This window comes from Pelecanus crispus, chromosome 8, assembly GCF_030463565.1.
Source record: "Pelecanus crispus isolate bPelCri1 chromosome 8, bPelCri1.pri, whole genome shotgun sequence".
Taxonomy (NCBI): Eukaryota; Metazoa; Chordata; class Aves; order Pelecaniformes; family Pelecanidae; genus Pelecanus; species Pelecanus crispus.
Window position 1 is genome coordinate 25,339,557 of NC_134650.1, and position 15,728 is coordinate 25,355,284.

The window sequence follows — 15,728 nt, forward strand, 5'->3', positions numbered from 1 at the left end:
TAAAAACACGATGGGGGGAGAATAGGAGGAGGAGGAAGAGTTGCCATAGGAACAGGAGTGATTGGGAGAGCTTTTTGTGTGCTGATCTGCTGCTGTGTGCTAAGGTCTTGGTGCTGGCAAGTGAATAAAGGAGAAAAATCATTAAGTTTATTGGTAGCACGGAGCTCTTGTGTGAATAAGGCTTGAATGCAGAAATCTTCCTCCTCTTCTAAATATCTGCTGGTTGTTGGAGGGTTTCTCCCTCTCCCGAGACATCTTTGGTCCAAAAACCTGGGTGGGTTTGGGATGGGTGCAATGCTCTGCAGAAACAACCTGAGCCAGGAGTAGGATGCTGCCGCACACACCCCTGTGATTTGGAAAGGCCTCTGGTGTCCTCCCCACTGAGGGAGATGGTGGAGAGAGAAGGGCTGAAGCTGCAGAGAAGAGGGTCATTGTGCCCGGCTGCTTGCCTCATGCTAGGGGCAGACCAGCTGCTTGCCTCCTGCTAGAGGCAGACCAGCTGCATCCCTCCAAAATTTGCTGCCTGAGTGCTGCTCTTGGTAACGTTGCTTGCACAACTGGGGCACATGTCTGTCTGACTCCACTGAGCCCCCTCCCCCTGCCTCAGTTTCCCTCTTGCTCTCTGATCATGCCCGTGGTGGCTCGGCAGGAGCTGGGCGCATGGGCGTGGGTGTTACACCAGTGAACTGCAGGTTGGTAAGGCTGTAAGGTTGCTTGACAAAGAAGTTGGGTTTTCATAGAACCATAGGATGGTTTGGGTTGGAAGGGGTCTTTGAAGATCATCAGTCCAACCCCTTCTGCCGAGGGCAGGGACATCTTTCACTAGATCAGGTTACTCAAAGCCCCGTCCAACCTGACCTTGAATACTTCCAATGACTGGGCCTCCACAACTTCTCTGGGCAACCTCTTCCAGTGTCCCATCAACCCCATTGTACAACATTTCTCCCTTATCTCCAATTTAAACCTACCTTTTTCCAGTTTAAAACCATGTCTCCTTGTCCTGTCAAGCCTGTTTTACCAGTCACCCTGGCACAGGGTGGTGGCACGTCCTGGGCTGTGATGTCTTCTTGCCCCAGCCAGGCCAAGGTCCCTTCTCAGCCAAATCGCTGTTCATCCTCTCCCATTACAGATACAGAGCAAAATCTCTTGTGAATCCCCTGAGCTCAATTTAGCTGACACAGTTATTTTGGGTTTTGCCTATTTGCTAAGCAAACAACGCGAGTGCAGTCACACCACCTGCTCGCCTCTTCCCAACTCTTCCTTCCCAGTCATTTCAAATTGGGTAGCTCAGCATCTTGCCTCTTCTGACCAGATTTGACTGGGTCTGAGACAGGCATTTCTACAAATGTCTTTAAATAGAAAGCCTAATTGAGGATGGAGAAAAATGAGTGCCTTGCTCACAAAGGCCCCTGAGAGCTCAGCATATACTGGTCCCCAGGGAAGCCTGGTGAAGAGCGGCTGCAGGGAAAGCTCCACTCAGGGTTGTGACTCTTTGGTCAAAGACCTTGAGATCCAAATGCCCGGGCGGCCCTGGCTGCTTTGGTGTCCATGGGGCTACTCAGTTCCTGAGTTTAATGCCTGGGAGATGGGCAGCGAGACTCCTGAGCTGGAGATGGTGGTGGCTTGCTCCAGCAGCAGAGGCTGCTTTGGGACATCTTATGTGATGCTTGCTGGTGAAAAATGCAGGTGTAATACTGAATGGCTTTGCCTAATCCAGTACTTAATCAGCTTTTTTTAGGGAAGGTGAAGAGCTGGATTTTGTTAAACTTTTTCAAAAGTTTGAGGTTTGAGTCTTGATGAGACTGTGTGTGGACCTCAAAGGCAATGGAGGCTCAGTGGCCAGGTCTGTAGTGGTGTCTGCTAACAGAGGACAGCTCTGTGCTTCTCTCTTGCCTCCCAGGTTGGGATTGACTTCACAGCCTCCAATGGGAACCCACGAGACCCCTCCTCTTTGCACTATATCAACCCCATGGGGACAAACGAGTACTTGTCGGCTATCTGGGCTGTCGGCCAGATCATCCAGGACTATGACTCGTAAGCACTGTGCCCTTCTGCCTCCACCCCTGTTTTACAGGTGGCTTCCCAAGGGGCTGCTGAGATGTGTGTGCCTTGATTTCCCATCTGCAAAGCCAGGGCTAAATAATACCTTGCTTTTGAAAAGTTCCTTGAGAGAAAATTGCCATATACATTAGGATGCAGGAGGAGGAGAGGGTAAGGACAAGGTTTCTCCTCTTCCCCCATCAGTGCTGTTGAGAGGAAGAGTGTGTTAGCAGAGGTGGAGCATCCTCTACTGGGGGCAGCTGGAAAGCAGCCGCTTGGTGCTTTCTTGGTGCAGAGGCAGATGCCCTCAGCTTGCTGTTATTTGCTGTTGGCAGCTGCACCACCCGGCTGCCTTGTTCCCCAGCCACCCTGAGATGTGCAACACAGAAAAATATCATCTTAGACATCAATAGAGAAAACAAAACAGAAATCTGTTGGTCTTGCCATGATGGCTTTTGTGACCAGAATGAATAGTTAATTCTTTTAAAATCTCCAGGATTACACATCTGCAAGAGACTCAGCTGTTTGGGCAAGAGGATGCTCCTCATCCCTGTGGGTGATAAAGCAAAGCTGAACTCTTTTCCCTCTAAAGATCAAAAGCCAAAGGGGAACATCTGCTGTGTCTCTGTTCAGCTCTCATGATTTTTAAAGGCACTGTGTTGTTTTGGGAAGGGAAGGCTGGCACCTTTCTTCACTGGTGCTTTCACTGTAGTTGGGTGTTGGGTAGCTGGTAGCACGGGGATGCCATAGCAAGAGCCCTGCAAGCCTGCTTTGTGTGTGTAAATACACCCCATACATTTTTCTTCTTCTCTTTTAGAGACAAGATGTTTCCTGCTCTGGGATTTGGTGCCCAGCTCCCGCCGGACTGGAAGGTGAAGTGTTGTGGCCATCTGCACATCTGAGATGGGTTTTTCCTGATATTGCCTAGGCAGGAGCAGAGCTTCCAGGTCTTCCCAGCTGGCTCAGTTGGGGAAGAGGCAGTTGGGGAATGGGCGGATGTGGCATTTCAGCTGGTGGAGAGTGAGATGTGGCAGTGTGGGTGGGTGGTGAGGTAGGGATGGGGCACAGGCAGCCCATTCCTCCCTTCTAAGCTGGCATGAAAGCAGCAGCTCCCTGGCATTAACGGGCAGAGCCAGGCATTGATTCATTTTCCTGGCAGGAGGGAGGAGCAATTCTGGGCGAGGGAAAGGGCCTCCTGGATGAGTGTGTCAGACAGCGGCAAAGTCTGGAAGGGGGCTGGGAGGTGGGTGGCCTCAACGTGATGCTGCATGGGCAGAGCCTGCAAGGACTGGAGCAAAGGGGCTTTCCCAAAAGCCACCTTGATCTTTTGTTGGGATTAAGTGCTGAAGGGACTAAAGGCACCCTGGTCCTGCAAGGGGGTGAACTGGACCATCCTGCTCATCAGAAGGGATGCTGTGGGCAGGGATTGGGACTGCTCCTGCAGCCTGCGCTGGCTGGTGCGGTGCATCTTCTCATGTTGAGAAGATGCACTGGGACACCACCACCTTTCATTACTGGCTGGGTCTTTGTCTGCTTTTTGCTCATGCCCTTCATGTGCATTTTCTTTCTGCTCACTCGTTTTGAGAAGGCCCCTGCTTCAGGCTGGGGTTGAACCTCAGCGAGCCTTTTGTATTCTTTGGGAGGGGAGCTTTGCTCTGGGCTGAGCACAGCAGGGCATGTAAGTCATGAGCGGCCGTGAATCAGGCTGGGAAGCTCATCACTGCCAGCCCTTGAGGCTGGAGTTGTCCTGCCCGCTCCGGCTTTGCGCTTTTTCTCCACTCCCCTGGCAGCCAAAATTCATGTGACTCAAGTGTGAGCTCTGGCTGTTTGCCAGCCACAGGAGGAGATCCCTCCATGTGCACTTCGGAGCTGATTCATCCTCCTTAGCCGGCAAATGTCTCTGGTCTCTCACTTCACCACTTTCAGTGGCAAAATCTTGGTAGACAGCTTCCAAGGACTAGCAGCCAGCTGCCAACAGGGATTTATTACTTGGGGAGAGGAATGGGAATGGAAAACGCAGTGGGGATGGAAAGGGTACGGCGGCTTGGGCTGCTGGGGGAATGGGTGAATCGTCATGGCAAGCATCCTGCTCTGCTGCTGATGTGTGTGGGTCAGTGCCCATGGGAAAGGCATTGCTGGGCTGGAAACGGCCCTTCCTGCAAGGCTGGAGGCAGGTACCACGTCAAGGATGCTGGCTGGGGGCTGGGGGTCAGAGGGATGCTACTCCTCTGCCCACCCTGTGGCTGCCTCCAGCAGCCTGCCACAGAAATATTTCCTGCTGCTCCTGTGGGCCTGGGGATGCTCTGTAAGCGCTACTGGAAAAAACACCTCATTTTCCCCCAGAATTATGTCTAAGCCCACATAAACCCCAGCGGAGAGCAGCTTTCCCTTCCCAGGTGCTTTTGGCCCTTGCCTGAAGGTCATCAGCCCGAACACCCACAGTGACCCATTGGTTGTCTCACATTAGGAGGGGGGGCATGCCCCATGCATGACCCCGCACCGCTCCAGCCTGGAGCCAGGAGCTTTATCCCTCCCCGTCTCACCCAGCCCGTGGAGTCTTGTGCATCACCAGCTCAGCTCACTCGTTAAAGGTTTTTTGGCAATCAAGGCTTGTTGGGTAATTTCAAAGCCAAAGCAGCAGTTCTTCATTGAAACCTGTGCCCTGTGTTACAGCGGGCAGGCAGTGGGGAGCTGTGTGGCCAATGATGCCCCCCAGGGGACACACTGAAGGGCAGTTGTTGTACCCACAGATGAGTGAAAATGGGGAAGATCATTAAGAGATAAGAGTATTATAAATGGTGCTTTGTGGTCCTGTTACCATGGCTCCCCAACGCTTCCCAGGCATCCATCAGAGTGAGATGTTTTGCACACAAAGTCTCGTTGCAAATGTCAAAGAACATCTTGCTATGTAACAGCTCTGTACAGAGCCTCAAGCGATTTCCCAGTAGGGAACAGGAGAGGGAAGCAGATGAGTTGCAGTTTCTGGGGGATGAGCAAAGGCAAGGCAGCAGCAGAGAGGGTGATGCTTAACATTGGAGCCCCACCTGGTCACCCTGGGTTTGGGAGGTAGAATCATAGAATCATAGAATGGTTTGGGTTGGAAGGGACCTTTAAAGGTCATGTAGTCCAACCCCCCCACCCTGCAGTGAGCAGGGACAGCTTCAACTAGATCAGGTTGCTCAGAGCCCCGTCCAACCTGACCAGGGTTTCCAGGGATGGGGCGTCTACTACCTCTCTGGACAACCTGTTCCAGTGTCTCACCACCCTCACCATAAAAAATTCTTCCTTATATCTAGTCTGATGGGGTTGGCCAAAGGAAGTGTCTTTGTGCCCGTAGAGCTCAGCCTCTCCAGCCAAAGCTGGCAGCTTTGCCAACGTGCCACCCCCCAAGACCTTCCCTCAGTTTGCCTTTTTTTTCATATATATGGAAACTGAGTCACGGCAGGGGTGGGATTGCTGGGGGAGGTGGCAGAGAACCCTCCGCGGGGTCAGTTCTCCAGCATGGGCTCCAGCTGTGCGTCTGTGAGGCACATTCATAATTCCTAATGGGAAAAGATGGAGCTGTGGCCATCCCCATCCAGGACTGGAAGAGGACACAGCGTGGCTGCAGATGAAAGTCTTATCTTTTGGGGTGGTCTGAAGGAGCTTCTCCCTGTAGGTTACTGGTGAATGTGATACCTGTAGGTGAATTCTGAACGTCTTCTTAAAGAAAAAAAGTGAGCCCTCTACAACTGAAACTCAAGAAATTTGAATTTGGATATATTACCCAAAATTGCAGCTTCTACGAGAAACAGCATGTGCAAAACACAGTCACACGTTTCAGACTATGTCTCTAACCGTGGGGTTACTGGTGGCTGAGAGTGTTACTGGTTGTGCTCAACAGGCATGGAGAGACCCAAGCAGGCTGTTGACATTCGCCAGTCCGACAGCTCATCAGCTTTGCAGCACAAGGAGGACTTTTGGTTGACCTACTTTTGTTTGGTTGCTATTTCCCACCCCATAGCCTCTTGCAAAAATAATTTCTGTTGATTTCGACACAATGCCCAGTATAATTGGAAAGTCTGCATCAGATCTGTGTTGCTTTTGCAGTCTCAGAAGGACTTCTGCTTCACATGGCACTTCAGGGGACAGCCATTTTGCCAGTGTTATGAATATGCATGTCTCAAAGTGATCCCCTGGCTGAGAAGCTCAGCAAACCACTACCCTTCTGAGAGGGAGAAAATATCCTTGTTTTGTAACTCTGCATGAACAGAGTGGGAGCTTTTTGTTTCAGAGCCCTTGAGCTGGTGGTCTGAAAGCCCAAATCACCTCCTTCAAACTTCAGAGGTGCTGGAAGCAGCAGTTGTGTGTCCTTGGTGTTCCTGAGAGTCTGTTTGCTTCTTAAGGTGCCTAAATTGCAGGTAGCAGAGTGAGGAATTCTTAAGCTCCCAGATCATCAGATGATTGTTCCCCAAGCAAGCTGTTGACCTACGCCAACACTGGCAAGGTTCACACTGGAGGCCAGAAGTCCTGACCCTCTCTTGCACCCAGGCCATTGAGCTGCCCTGCCTTTGCTGGCAGACGTAGGTTCAAAGCCTGACATTTTGTGGTTTCTGTCTGCAGGGTCTTCCTGTGGAAGTAGATGAGGAAGGTTTTATGATTCGCAGTCAGCACTACTGTTTGGTTTCTCTGGCTGCGCAAGTGCAACAAGCCAGGATCAGGGGTGTGCAGGGCTATGTGCTGTTGCTAGTGTCTTACAGCACCTCCTCGTGAGAGCATCTCCCTCAGCTTGGGAGGAGGTGGTGGAAAATCTGAAGGATTTTGCATCTGCCTTGGAGGAGGGATGGTTTCATGGTCAATGAAAACCAGCTCAGACTGTGCTGGGACTTGCTGTCCACCATGGCCAAGCATTCATGTCACCTCTCATGTGCTGCCTTTCACCCTCATGATGACCCAGATGATGAAGCTAATCATCTGCTGGCTTTGTCATGGTAGCTGACATGCCAGATCAGGTCTTCAACCCAGCTCACTCTGTGCCTGCCCCGCTCCTGCTGCACCATGCGACTTGCAGTGAGACATGGAACCAGGATGCTGCAGAACTTGGGCTCCCTGTGATGTTAATTGAATTTCCTCCCTTTATAACCTGCAATAGGACCAGTCATTTTTCCTAGTGACCAGTGAGATGGCCCAGCATCCCTTCTGCATGCTTTCCCTCAGGGCAGGCAGTGGGAAGCCATGCGGAAAAACCTGCTCTGACAGCTGTAGAAGAGTTGTGATGTGATAATTTCACATGGCTCCATGATGGGGGATGAAAGGCCAGAGGAACCAGTCCATCCTCAAACGCTGCTCAAACCTGACCACGTTTGAATTTGCTGCTCCTTGCTGTTTGGGTAACAGAGTGTTGCTGAGCCAGCAGGATGGACCATAATGTCTGCGACCACCGGGTCCTGCCCCACGGGAGCATCAGACCCAAACGAGCTTTCCAGCATCAGCTAAACTGATAGTGAACATCCAGCCCTGCACTGGCCCTCCATGTTAATTTGGGTCTTTTCTTCTCCACAGGTATCCCACGAGTTTGCCATTAACTTCAATCCCACAAACCCATTCTGTTCAGGTAAGCATCTACCAGGTCTTTAAGACTCCTACCAGGTCTTTAAGACTCCTACCAGGTCTTTAACACTCCATAGCTGCCTTCAGTGTCTTCTGTCCTTTACTCTGTGTTTCTCCAGTAACTCATCTCGGGAATTTTTCAAGATCTGCTCAGAGACAGACAGTAACAGTGAAGCAGAGCAAGTGCTAAGGGTGCACTAAGAGGAAAGCAGAGAAAATCTGGGGGTGTGTAGGAAGGCCCAGGGTAAAATGCAACTGGATTCAGACAGCATAAAACCCGCCTTTGTGCTGATGTCTGGTGAGTCCTACCAGCCATCTGCTCCTCCAGCAAGCCTGCAAGAAACACCAGGCCTGTTTAGCAGATGGGGAATTCAGACTTAATGCTTCATTTAGCGGCTGAGAGCTGATCACAGTCATGGCTGAAGAACTGCTCAAATCATAAGTGGTAAGGGCTACTATGGGCTGCAAATGTCTGGTTTGACCCCTGCTTCACCCCAGCAAAACAAGGGCTCAGGCATCCTCCAAACCTCACTCACTGGTTCATGAAAGCTTGCTGTGAACATCTGCTTTTTCTGCTGCTTTTGCTTCATTCAGTCCCTCTCTAGTAGCTGAAAAGCATTCATTGGACCTGATTTACTGCAGGCGTTACAGGGTGCAGAAGCCACTGTCCTGCAACTCTTGTCAGTGACAATTCCTTCCCAAAGAACAGATTATCAGCTGATTAATTGTGTAATTGGCCATTTTTTAATTACACACCCATGTATCCTTTTGGGAGAGCAGCCATTTACCCTGTTCTGGTGTGGCAGAAGCAGAAGGGTCTCCAATGACCTGCGGGTCCCAAACACAGGTTGGGAGCTCTGAGGGTGCTTCTGGCATTGTTTTGCTTCTCTCCACTATCTCTGTCTGTCTGGTTTTTGGTTATGCTTGGAGCCCAGGAGTTGCTTTTCTTTTTGCTCCTTCTCTTCAGCCGATTCTGAGATTTCTGCAGAAACACAAGGAAAGCCTTCTTTGACTGTGGGCACTACAAGGGCTCTCTTACCCCAGAAGGTCTGAGCATCCACTACAAAGTGACTAAAATCAAAGCCCTGGTTTCAGAAGATTTGAGGTGGTTGAAACTTGTGGAGCTGGATGAGTTTGGGGGAATAAAATCTGTCTAACTTCAACTCCCATGGTAACATTAGCTAATGATGCTTAATTGGACTTGTGATGGGCCTGGGCTGTGGCGCATTGTAATGCCTGGCTTCTCTGCTTTCCCTGAAGGTGTGGAGGGCATTGTCCAAGCGTACTCGGCCTGCCTGCCCCACATCCGCTTTTACGGACCCACCAACTTCTCCCCCATCGTCAACCATGTGGCCCGCTTTGCGGCTCAGGCCACCCAACAGGAGTCTGCATCCGTAAGTCATAAGATCCCATGATGTGATGGCAATCCCAATGACTTTGGTCAGGGGAAGGTAAAGCCTAAGCTTGATTTCATGTCTTTCCCTTCGCTGCGGGCAGGGAGGCAGGGTCTTCCCACCAGGACCATCCCTGGGGTCCCTGCAGCTGCAGGACTGTCCTGGGGCAGGACAGACTGGATGGTCCTGGGGTCCCCAGGGGGCACTAGGATGGTGATGCCGCTGCTGTAGTGTGAGTGGGAAACACAACCAACAGGGAAGAGGTTGAGCATGACTTCAAACCTTGGTTTATTTCCCTTTGACACATAATAAACAGCTGGAGGACGCATCTCCCTCTCCTCTGTGAAGATCTGGGAAGATCTGGGGGTGCACATCCAGCCTTGCAAACAGCAGATGGAGAGAGCAAGTCTGTACCATGGTGTAAAGCATGTTTCTGATGTGGCCAAATCTGAACCTTTTGCCAGGAGTTCCTATGCAGCCACTCCAGCCACTCGGCAGTCCTGGAAGTCCCCTTAATTAGTCCATCAGACCATTCACATCTGTATGTCAAAAGGCTGGTCTTCAGCACAGGGGCCCTGTACAACCACGCTCAGTTGTGCCGGGCCATGAGAGAGCTGGTGCCAGCATGGTTTTGGAGGGTGAGGTTGGTGGTTGAAGGGATGCTGGGATGCCTGCGTGTGCTGGAAGCTGCAGCCGTGGGTCCAGCCTTGCCAGTGGTGACAGGGGTGTCTTCTTAGGGGTGCAAAGAGCATCTGAAGACTGCAAGATGGAGCTCACTTGGGTCTCTGTGGCAGCAGGCTGCCCACAGAGGATGGCAAGTCTGGCCCCTGGGTTTTGCTGGCCAAAAGCAGCTCAGCTTGGGCATCAGGGTGTGTATGGCAGGAGCTGCCTCAGGGTAAGAGCTTCCCTGATTACTGCCTGGAGCAGAGCTGGATCACATCCAAAACCTCCTCCCCAGGGGGACCTTTTCCAGCCTTGCCTTGAGCACTGTTGCTCTTCCCAGCTCCAGGCACAACGAAATACTGAATTTGGTTTAATTCAGCACAAATCCAGGTCGCTCCTCATTTTTTTGTTGGCATCAGTGGGAGGGAGAAACCCACAGGCTCCACACTGAGCGGAGGCGCTAATCGTATGCAAATTGCACCCCTCTGTTGGCATTAACAGTTTAATCAAGGGAGATTTTAAATAATGAGCACTAATAGTGCCATCAGAGGCAAGCCTGGGTTGGCTCAGGTTTTTTTTTTTTTTGGAAGCACAAAGCATTATTGATGAGGGATCTTGTTCCCCCGGGGTCTTCTCCTCTTCCATCCCATCTTCAACGTGTGCAGCAAAGCCACCCCTGATGCTGCCGGCTTCGGTGGCCACCTGGACCTGCCCTCCTCTTCCTCCTACTCTCTCTTGCTCCCAACATTTCAAATAAAACCAAAAAAAACTCGTAGTTTTTCCATGGCAACACAGATCACAAACACTGAAGCTGCCAGTTCTTAAGGGATGGGAGGACTAAAACGTGCTGGGGCTGGGGAGAGAGACAGAAGGATTACACAGAATTTGACTCTTGGGGAAGGATTAATAAGCTTTGGGGAATTAAAACACACCTCCCCTTTTCTTACCACATGCTGCTTAATACTGCCTCATGCCTTCCAGCCCTGCTCACGTGCATGTGAGCCTAATTGCTGATATCATTAGCAAATGATCAGGAATCATCCCCAAAGCCCTCAGTGGATTCAGGGATCGTCCATTTTAACAACAAAAAGGGAGAAAGAGGGAAGGTGCTGCCAGGTCGGTGTGCTGATGGAGACCCCAGCCTGGGGGTATCTGGCTGTGGGACCAGCCTGGTCCCTGCTCCAGCAGCTCTAGTCAGAGGTTGCACCCTGGCTGGATACCGTGGCTGGAGCCTGGAGGTGCCACCAGCACCCCTGGCCCGCTGCTATTTACTGACATCACGAAAATTGTCATCACTTCTTGGGAAATCTTCTGCCAATGCTCTTGTGTGGTGCCTGCTGCTCCTTCGCTAGTAATGATGCTCCCCATGAGCTCACCCCACTGCAGCCCCCCGGGCTTTGAGGTTGGTCCCCAGCATCATCTCTTATTCCACTTGGCCTCTGAAATATGGCATGATAAACATTTGAAGAGCTCTGCTCCCTCCTCTTTTCCTGCTACTTCCCAGCATTTTCCTCTGATGGTGCTGACTACCACATAGGAGCATGCAGGTCTTCTCCTGGAGTTTAGTCTTACCCTCCAGACTCAGATGTTGGGGTCCTGCTCTTCAGACCTATGTCTCCCCATGATTTGCTCTGTAAAGTTCGGATTTAGGGAAAAAAAACTAAACTCTGGGCAGTGCTCTGCAGGCAGGGCTAATGCATCAAAAGGGGTTGGGGTCACGGTCAGGAAGGGGCTGGCTGCCTGTCCTGGCTTGGGAAAACCTCCTCACCCACATCCTCAGGTTCTGCTTAAGCTCTGCCCAGCCTTATTTGTACTTGGAGTTTAGCACCAGAGAGTGTTGAGGGAAGATGATGCTTAAGGAAGGTTTCAGGAGATGTGGGCTGGAGGAAGAGCAAGGAAATGGGCTGGGGGGGCTGTGTTCCCTCTCTTGCTTTTCCAGGACGGCTGAGCTAGTGGTTTTCAGAGGAAATGGAAAGAATGAGGAGAGAAACAAAGGGCTTAATGCGCTTAAGTGCTTGTTTTCATCATTTCTCCAGCACATGCAAGCTGTGTAATGCGCCAAAATTGAACCATTACTTTCCCTGAGGTAGAGGAGATGGGCTTTTCAGAGGGCCACATGCCCCAGATTTGCTGAACTGGGGCCAGCCGGACCGTCTGTCCATCCTCCCCCAGCTCTGTGGACCAGCTCCATTGCCCTCCTTTCCCCACAGGAAGGGGAGCTGGTGCCAACGCTGCTGCTCTGGCATTCCCCCTAGCTTTCTGGTACCTGCTGCATCCCCCCTCGGTGCCTCCAAGACCACGGCTTTGTACGGGAGACAGACAAGCCCTGAGCATAGGACAGGCCCCCCGTCCCACAGCCCGGCTCTGGGATGCAGGAGATGCTCCCCATTGGTGCAGGGACATGTCGATGGGGACCACCCTGACACACATCCTGCTGTGTGCGGGTAGGGGGAGATCTCATCTCCCAGCAGGGCTCATGTCTCAGCCCCAAACTCCTTCTGGCCATGACACACAAGCTCTGCACAGGTTGGGGGCTTTTTTCTTTCATCATTAAGTACAGCAAATCAGCAAAATATTTTGGGGTGGGAGTTGGTTTGTTGTTTGGCTATTATCTTTCAAAAAACAGGGGGAATGGGAGCACCTGAAATTTCTGGGTGCTGCTAAAGGGGAGCGATGCCAGCTGTCCTGGGAAGCGGTGAACCTCGCGCTCCCAACTCCCCAGGGGACCTGCCTCCCCCTGACATGTGGAGCATCCCAGCCGCTTGCACCCCACAGGCTCTGTCTGCGGTGTGAAGGTGCCCTGGCATCCCACTGGGTCTGACCCTCCACCCTCCCCTCCCCAGCAATACTTCATCCTCCTCATCATCACGGATGGGGTGATCAGCGACATGGATGAGACAAGACACGCCGTGGTGCAGGCGTCCAAGCTGCCTATGTCCATCATCATTGTTGGGGTGGGCAACGCCGACTTCGCCGCCATGGAGTTCCTGGACGGGGACAGCCGGGTGCTGCGCTCCTACACTGGCGAGGAGGCTGTGCGTGACATTGTCCAGTTTGTGCCCTTCCGGGATTTCCGCAATGTGAGTGTGGGCAGCAGGCAGGGGATCACAGGCAGAAATGGGGTCTCAAGCCTGGAAATGACCCTGGATGTGGAGCAGCCCTGCTAGAGGTAGCTAGAGGCAAAAGGTAGAGGGCTGGCACCTGCCTGCCTTACCCTGACCCTAAACGCCACATCCCTTGACGATGCTGGCATGGACCACGTGAACCAGCACTGCAGGCAGGGGCAGGCAGGGGCAACAGTGCTCTGCACCTCCGTAGCGTGCTCCATCTGAGCATCCCCCTGTCTCTGTCACCCCTCATCAAAAAAACAAGTGTAGCAGGGTCATGTCAGGTGAGCTGGGTTGGCACTGGGCTCAAGTCCCTTGCCATGGTCCCATGCTAGCATCTCCCGCTCAGGCGTCATCCAGCACCCATGATATGCCATGTGCTGAGGACTTAATGCTGAATTGCCCTGGCCTGGGGGTGAGCCCTGAGCTCCCCCGGTCCCCTCCCAGTGTGTGTAGAAAGGGGTAATGCCAGCACTGGCCCTGCATGTGTCCCCTCTGCAGGATGGCTTCCTGCTGCCCACTGCCCAACCCACCACTGTGTGTTGGAAAAAAGGTTGATGAAGGAAGGAGGGAAAAAAGAAGAAAAACAAAACAAAACAAAACAAAACAAAACGAGATGCAGTTCTCTGCCCATCTCGATTGGCCAGGAGTCAGCCCTGGGTTGGATGCTGCTGCTGGCACAGGATTGCCAGAGGATGCAGAAAATCAGCCTGTGCTTATCTTCCCTCTTTTTGCAGCTAATCAGTGTATTTCCATTTCACCTGCTGTTACTCAATACCTGTTTTTTCTAACCTACCAAGCATGTTTTATTCCTCCCTACCAGTGAATTATCTCCTGGAGGGAAGGTGTAGTATAGAATATAATCCCAGGTGTATAAAATGCTGGTTGCCAGTAAACTCTAGGGGGTATTAAGTGAAACGCCACGGCCTGGAGGTGGGGACAGCCCAGCCACATTTGCTTGGTCAGTCCCCTATGGCCATTCTTGTGCCAGTGTTTGTTTCTTTTCACCTGCAGGCCCCCAAGGAGACCCTGGCCAAAGCTGTGCTGGCAGAGCTGCCCCAGCAAGTCGTGCAGTACTTCAAGCACCAAAACCTGCCACCCATCAACTCGGAGCCCGCATAGAGCTGTGCCAGGCTGCACCCTCTGCATGTTGCTGAAGGCTGTTGGTCCTACCAAAAGCACATGTTTCACATACTTTTAAGAGAAGAGTGTCCTCCCCGAAACACTTTGTACTACTTAATTTAATTGCTAAGTTCTTAAAACTCATCCCAGAGAAGTGTCTGAATTAATTTTGTACAGTCCTGGCCCGAGGTAACACTAAGACACCAGGCCATGCCCTGGTCCTGCTCTGTTGAGTCACTTTTCAGTATTGAATGTACTTTGTATAATTTCAGTGGAACAGGATACAATTTTTACAATCAAAACTTGCTTTTTCCAAGCAATGAAATGCTTAATATATTATTATCATTCAATGAAATGGTCATTGTATAGTTCACGTATCTGTGTTGTACCTGTACCTCTGTCATACTCTATGTTCATTTTTATACTGTTTACATGTTATATTTGTTATACTCAGGTTAATAAAGAAACTTGGACATTTAAAACAAGGGTCTCCTAGATGGGAAGGTCTGGGAGCATGGTCAGCAGTGCTGAGTGTTTGAGTCCCCCAACCACTCACCCTACACTCAGCATTTCTGCTCACTGTGCCCTGGGATCAGCCTCAGACCATCAACAGCAGCATGCCAGAGGGTGATTTACTGAAGGTGGAGGTAAATATGGATATCCAGGGGAGGGCAGCATCTCCTCACTCTCCCGCATCAGCTCTCAGTGTCTGCCCGAGCCAAGGGCAGGGGGCTGGTGTGCGCACATGGACATGCATGCTTGGGAAAACACCAGTGAACCCACAACAAACTGGCAAAGGGAGTTTCATGGTTCACTGCTGCTTCATCTCTAGAAATTGTTCCAAGACTGAGTAAAAAAAGCTCCCTGCTGCCTGGGCAGAGATGGGCTAGGTAATGAAATCCTGCTCTCCAGCAACTCCTTTGAGCCGCTCATCAACAACGTGCTATCTTCAGTGCTAATTGCTGCTTTCTTCTGTTGTTAATTAGATTAAGGCATTTTGAAGCTGGCAGGTAGAAAGTTGAATATACTGCAGGGCTCACCAGCCTTACTCCAAACTCAAGTAGACTTGACCTCCATTCTCCCCAGTAGTGAAAGCACTTGTGGTGGGAGGTTGGTGCCTCTACTGGTCTAGAGCCAGTTCGCTCATGCGTGTGCTACTGGCTGTGCTCATTGCCACCGACCACCACTAGCAAATGCGTGGTTGTCACTGCTGCTACCAAGTCACTAGTATGCAGGCTGCCCCGCACAGTCCCACGGCTCGGCCAAAGCATAGAGCCGAAGCTGATGGCAAGGACCCAAGTCAGCTCCAAGCACAGCGCTGGGTGAGGCCCCAGCCCCATCCCTTGGGAGAGGTGGGACTGCTCCGTGAAACATTTGCCTTGCAAAGCCCCCTGGAAAGGAAAAAAACCAACCAACACCACCCTTTTCCAAATGGAGAAGCAGCCTTTGAAGGGTGGCTCATTTGAAAATAATGCTCTATACAGCTCTGCTTCCAGATCAAAGTTTGTGGCTCTGGAAATTTTTTTTTTTTTTCCATAAGAGAACCAACCTCACATGCAGCTGCACTAGCTAGTAAGCTCTTCTCCTAGTAGAGTGTTTGTGGGGGTTTGTCATTTTTTTTAACACCTCTCTGAAGCTTTAACAACTAGCACAGAGAACAAGTTTATGAAGCTGTCCCTGGGGAGGGGATGAAGCATACACTATGCAGTCATGGCAAAGAGAGAACAGTCTTAAGAAAACCCAAACAAACAAACAAAATCTAAATCCACCACTGAATGACAGAGTTGCTGGAGCCAGCCATTCTTTTCCAGCA

At 51.3% G+C, this 15,728-nt stretch overlaps 1 protein-coding gene across 2 annotated transcripts in view; it reads left to right on the forward strand.

Annotated features, from left to right (window-relative positions):
• CPNE2 (copine 2) overlaps positions 1–14,449 on the forward strand; it is a 50,233-nt gene extending 35,784 nt beyond the window's left edge. Inside the window, exons 11-16 of one of the 2 annotated variants that reach the window (XM_009478011.2) lie at positions 1,901–2,034; positions 2,858–2,912; positions 7,582–7,633; positions 8,890–9,023; positions 12,530–12,766; positions 13,808–14,449. In XM_009478011.2, coding sequence (XP_009476286.1) covers positions 1,901–2,034; positions 2,858–2,912; positions 7,582–7,633; positions 8,890–9,023; positions 12,530–12,766; positions 13,808–13,915 — 720 coding nt within the window. In that variant the 3' untranslated portion in view covers positions 13,916–14,449. Of the gene's footprint in view, positions 1–1,900; positions 2,035–2,857; positions 2,913–7,581; positions 7,634–8,889; positions 9,024–12,529; positions 12,767–13,807 lie in introns of those variants that run through there. The other variant, XM_075714777.1, reaches the window with a different exon arrangement.
• Positions 14,450–15,728: the final 1,279 nt, after the last annotated feature.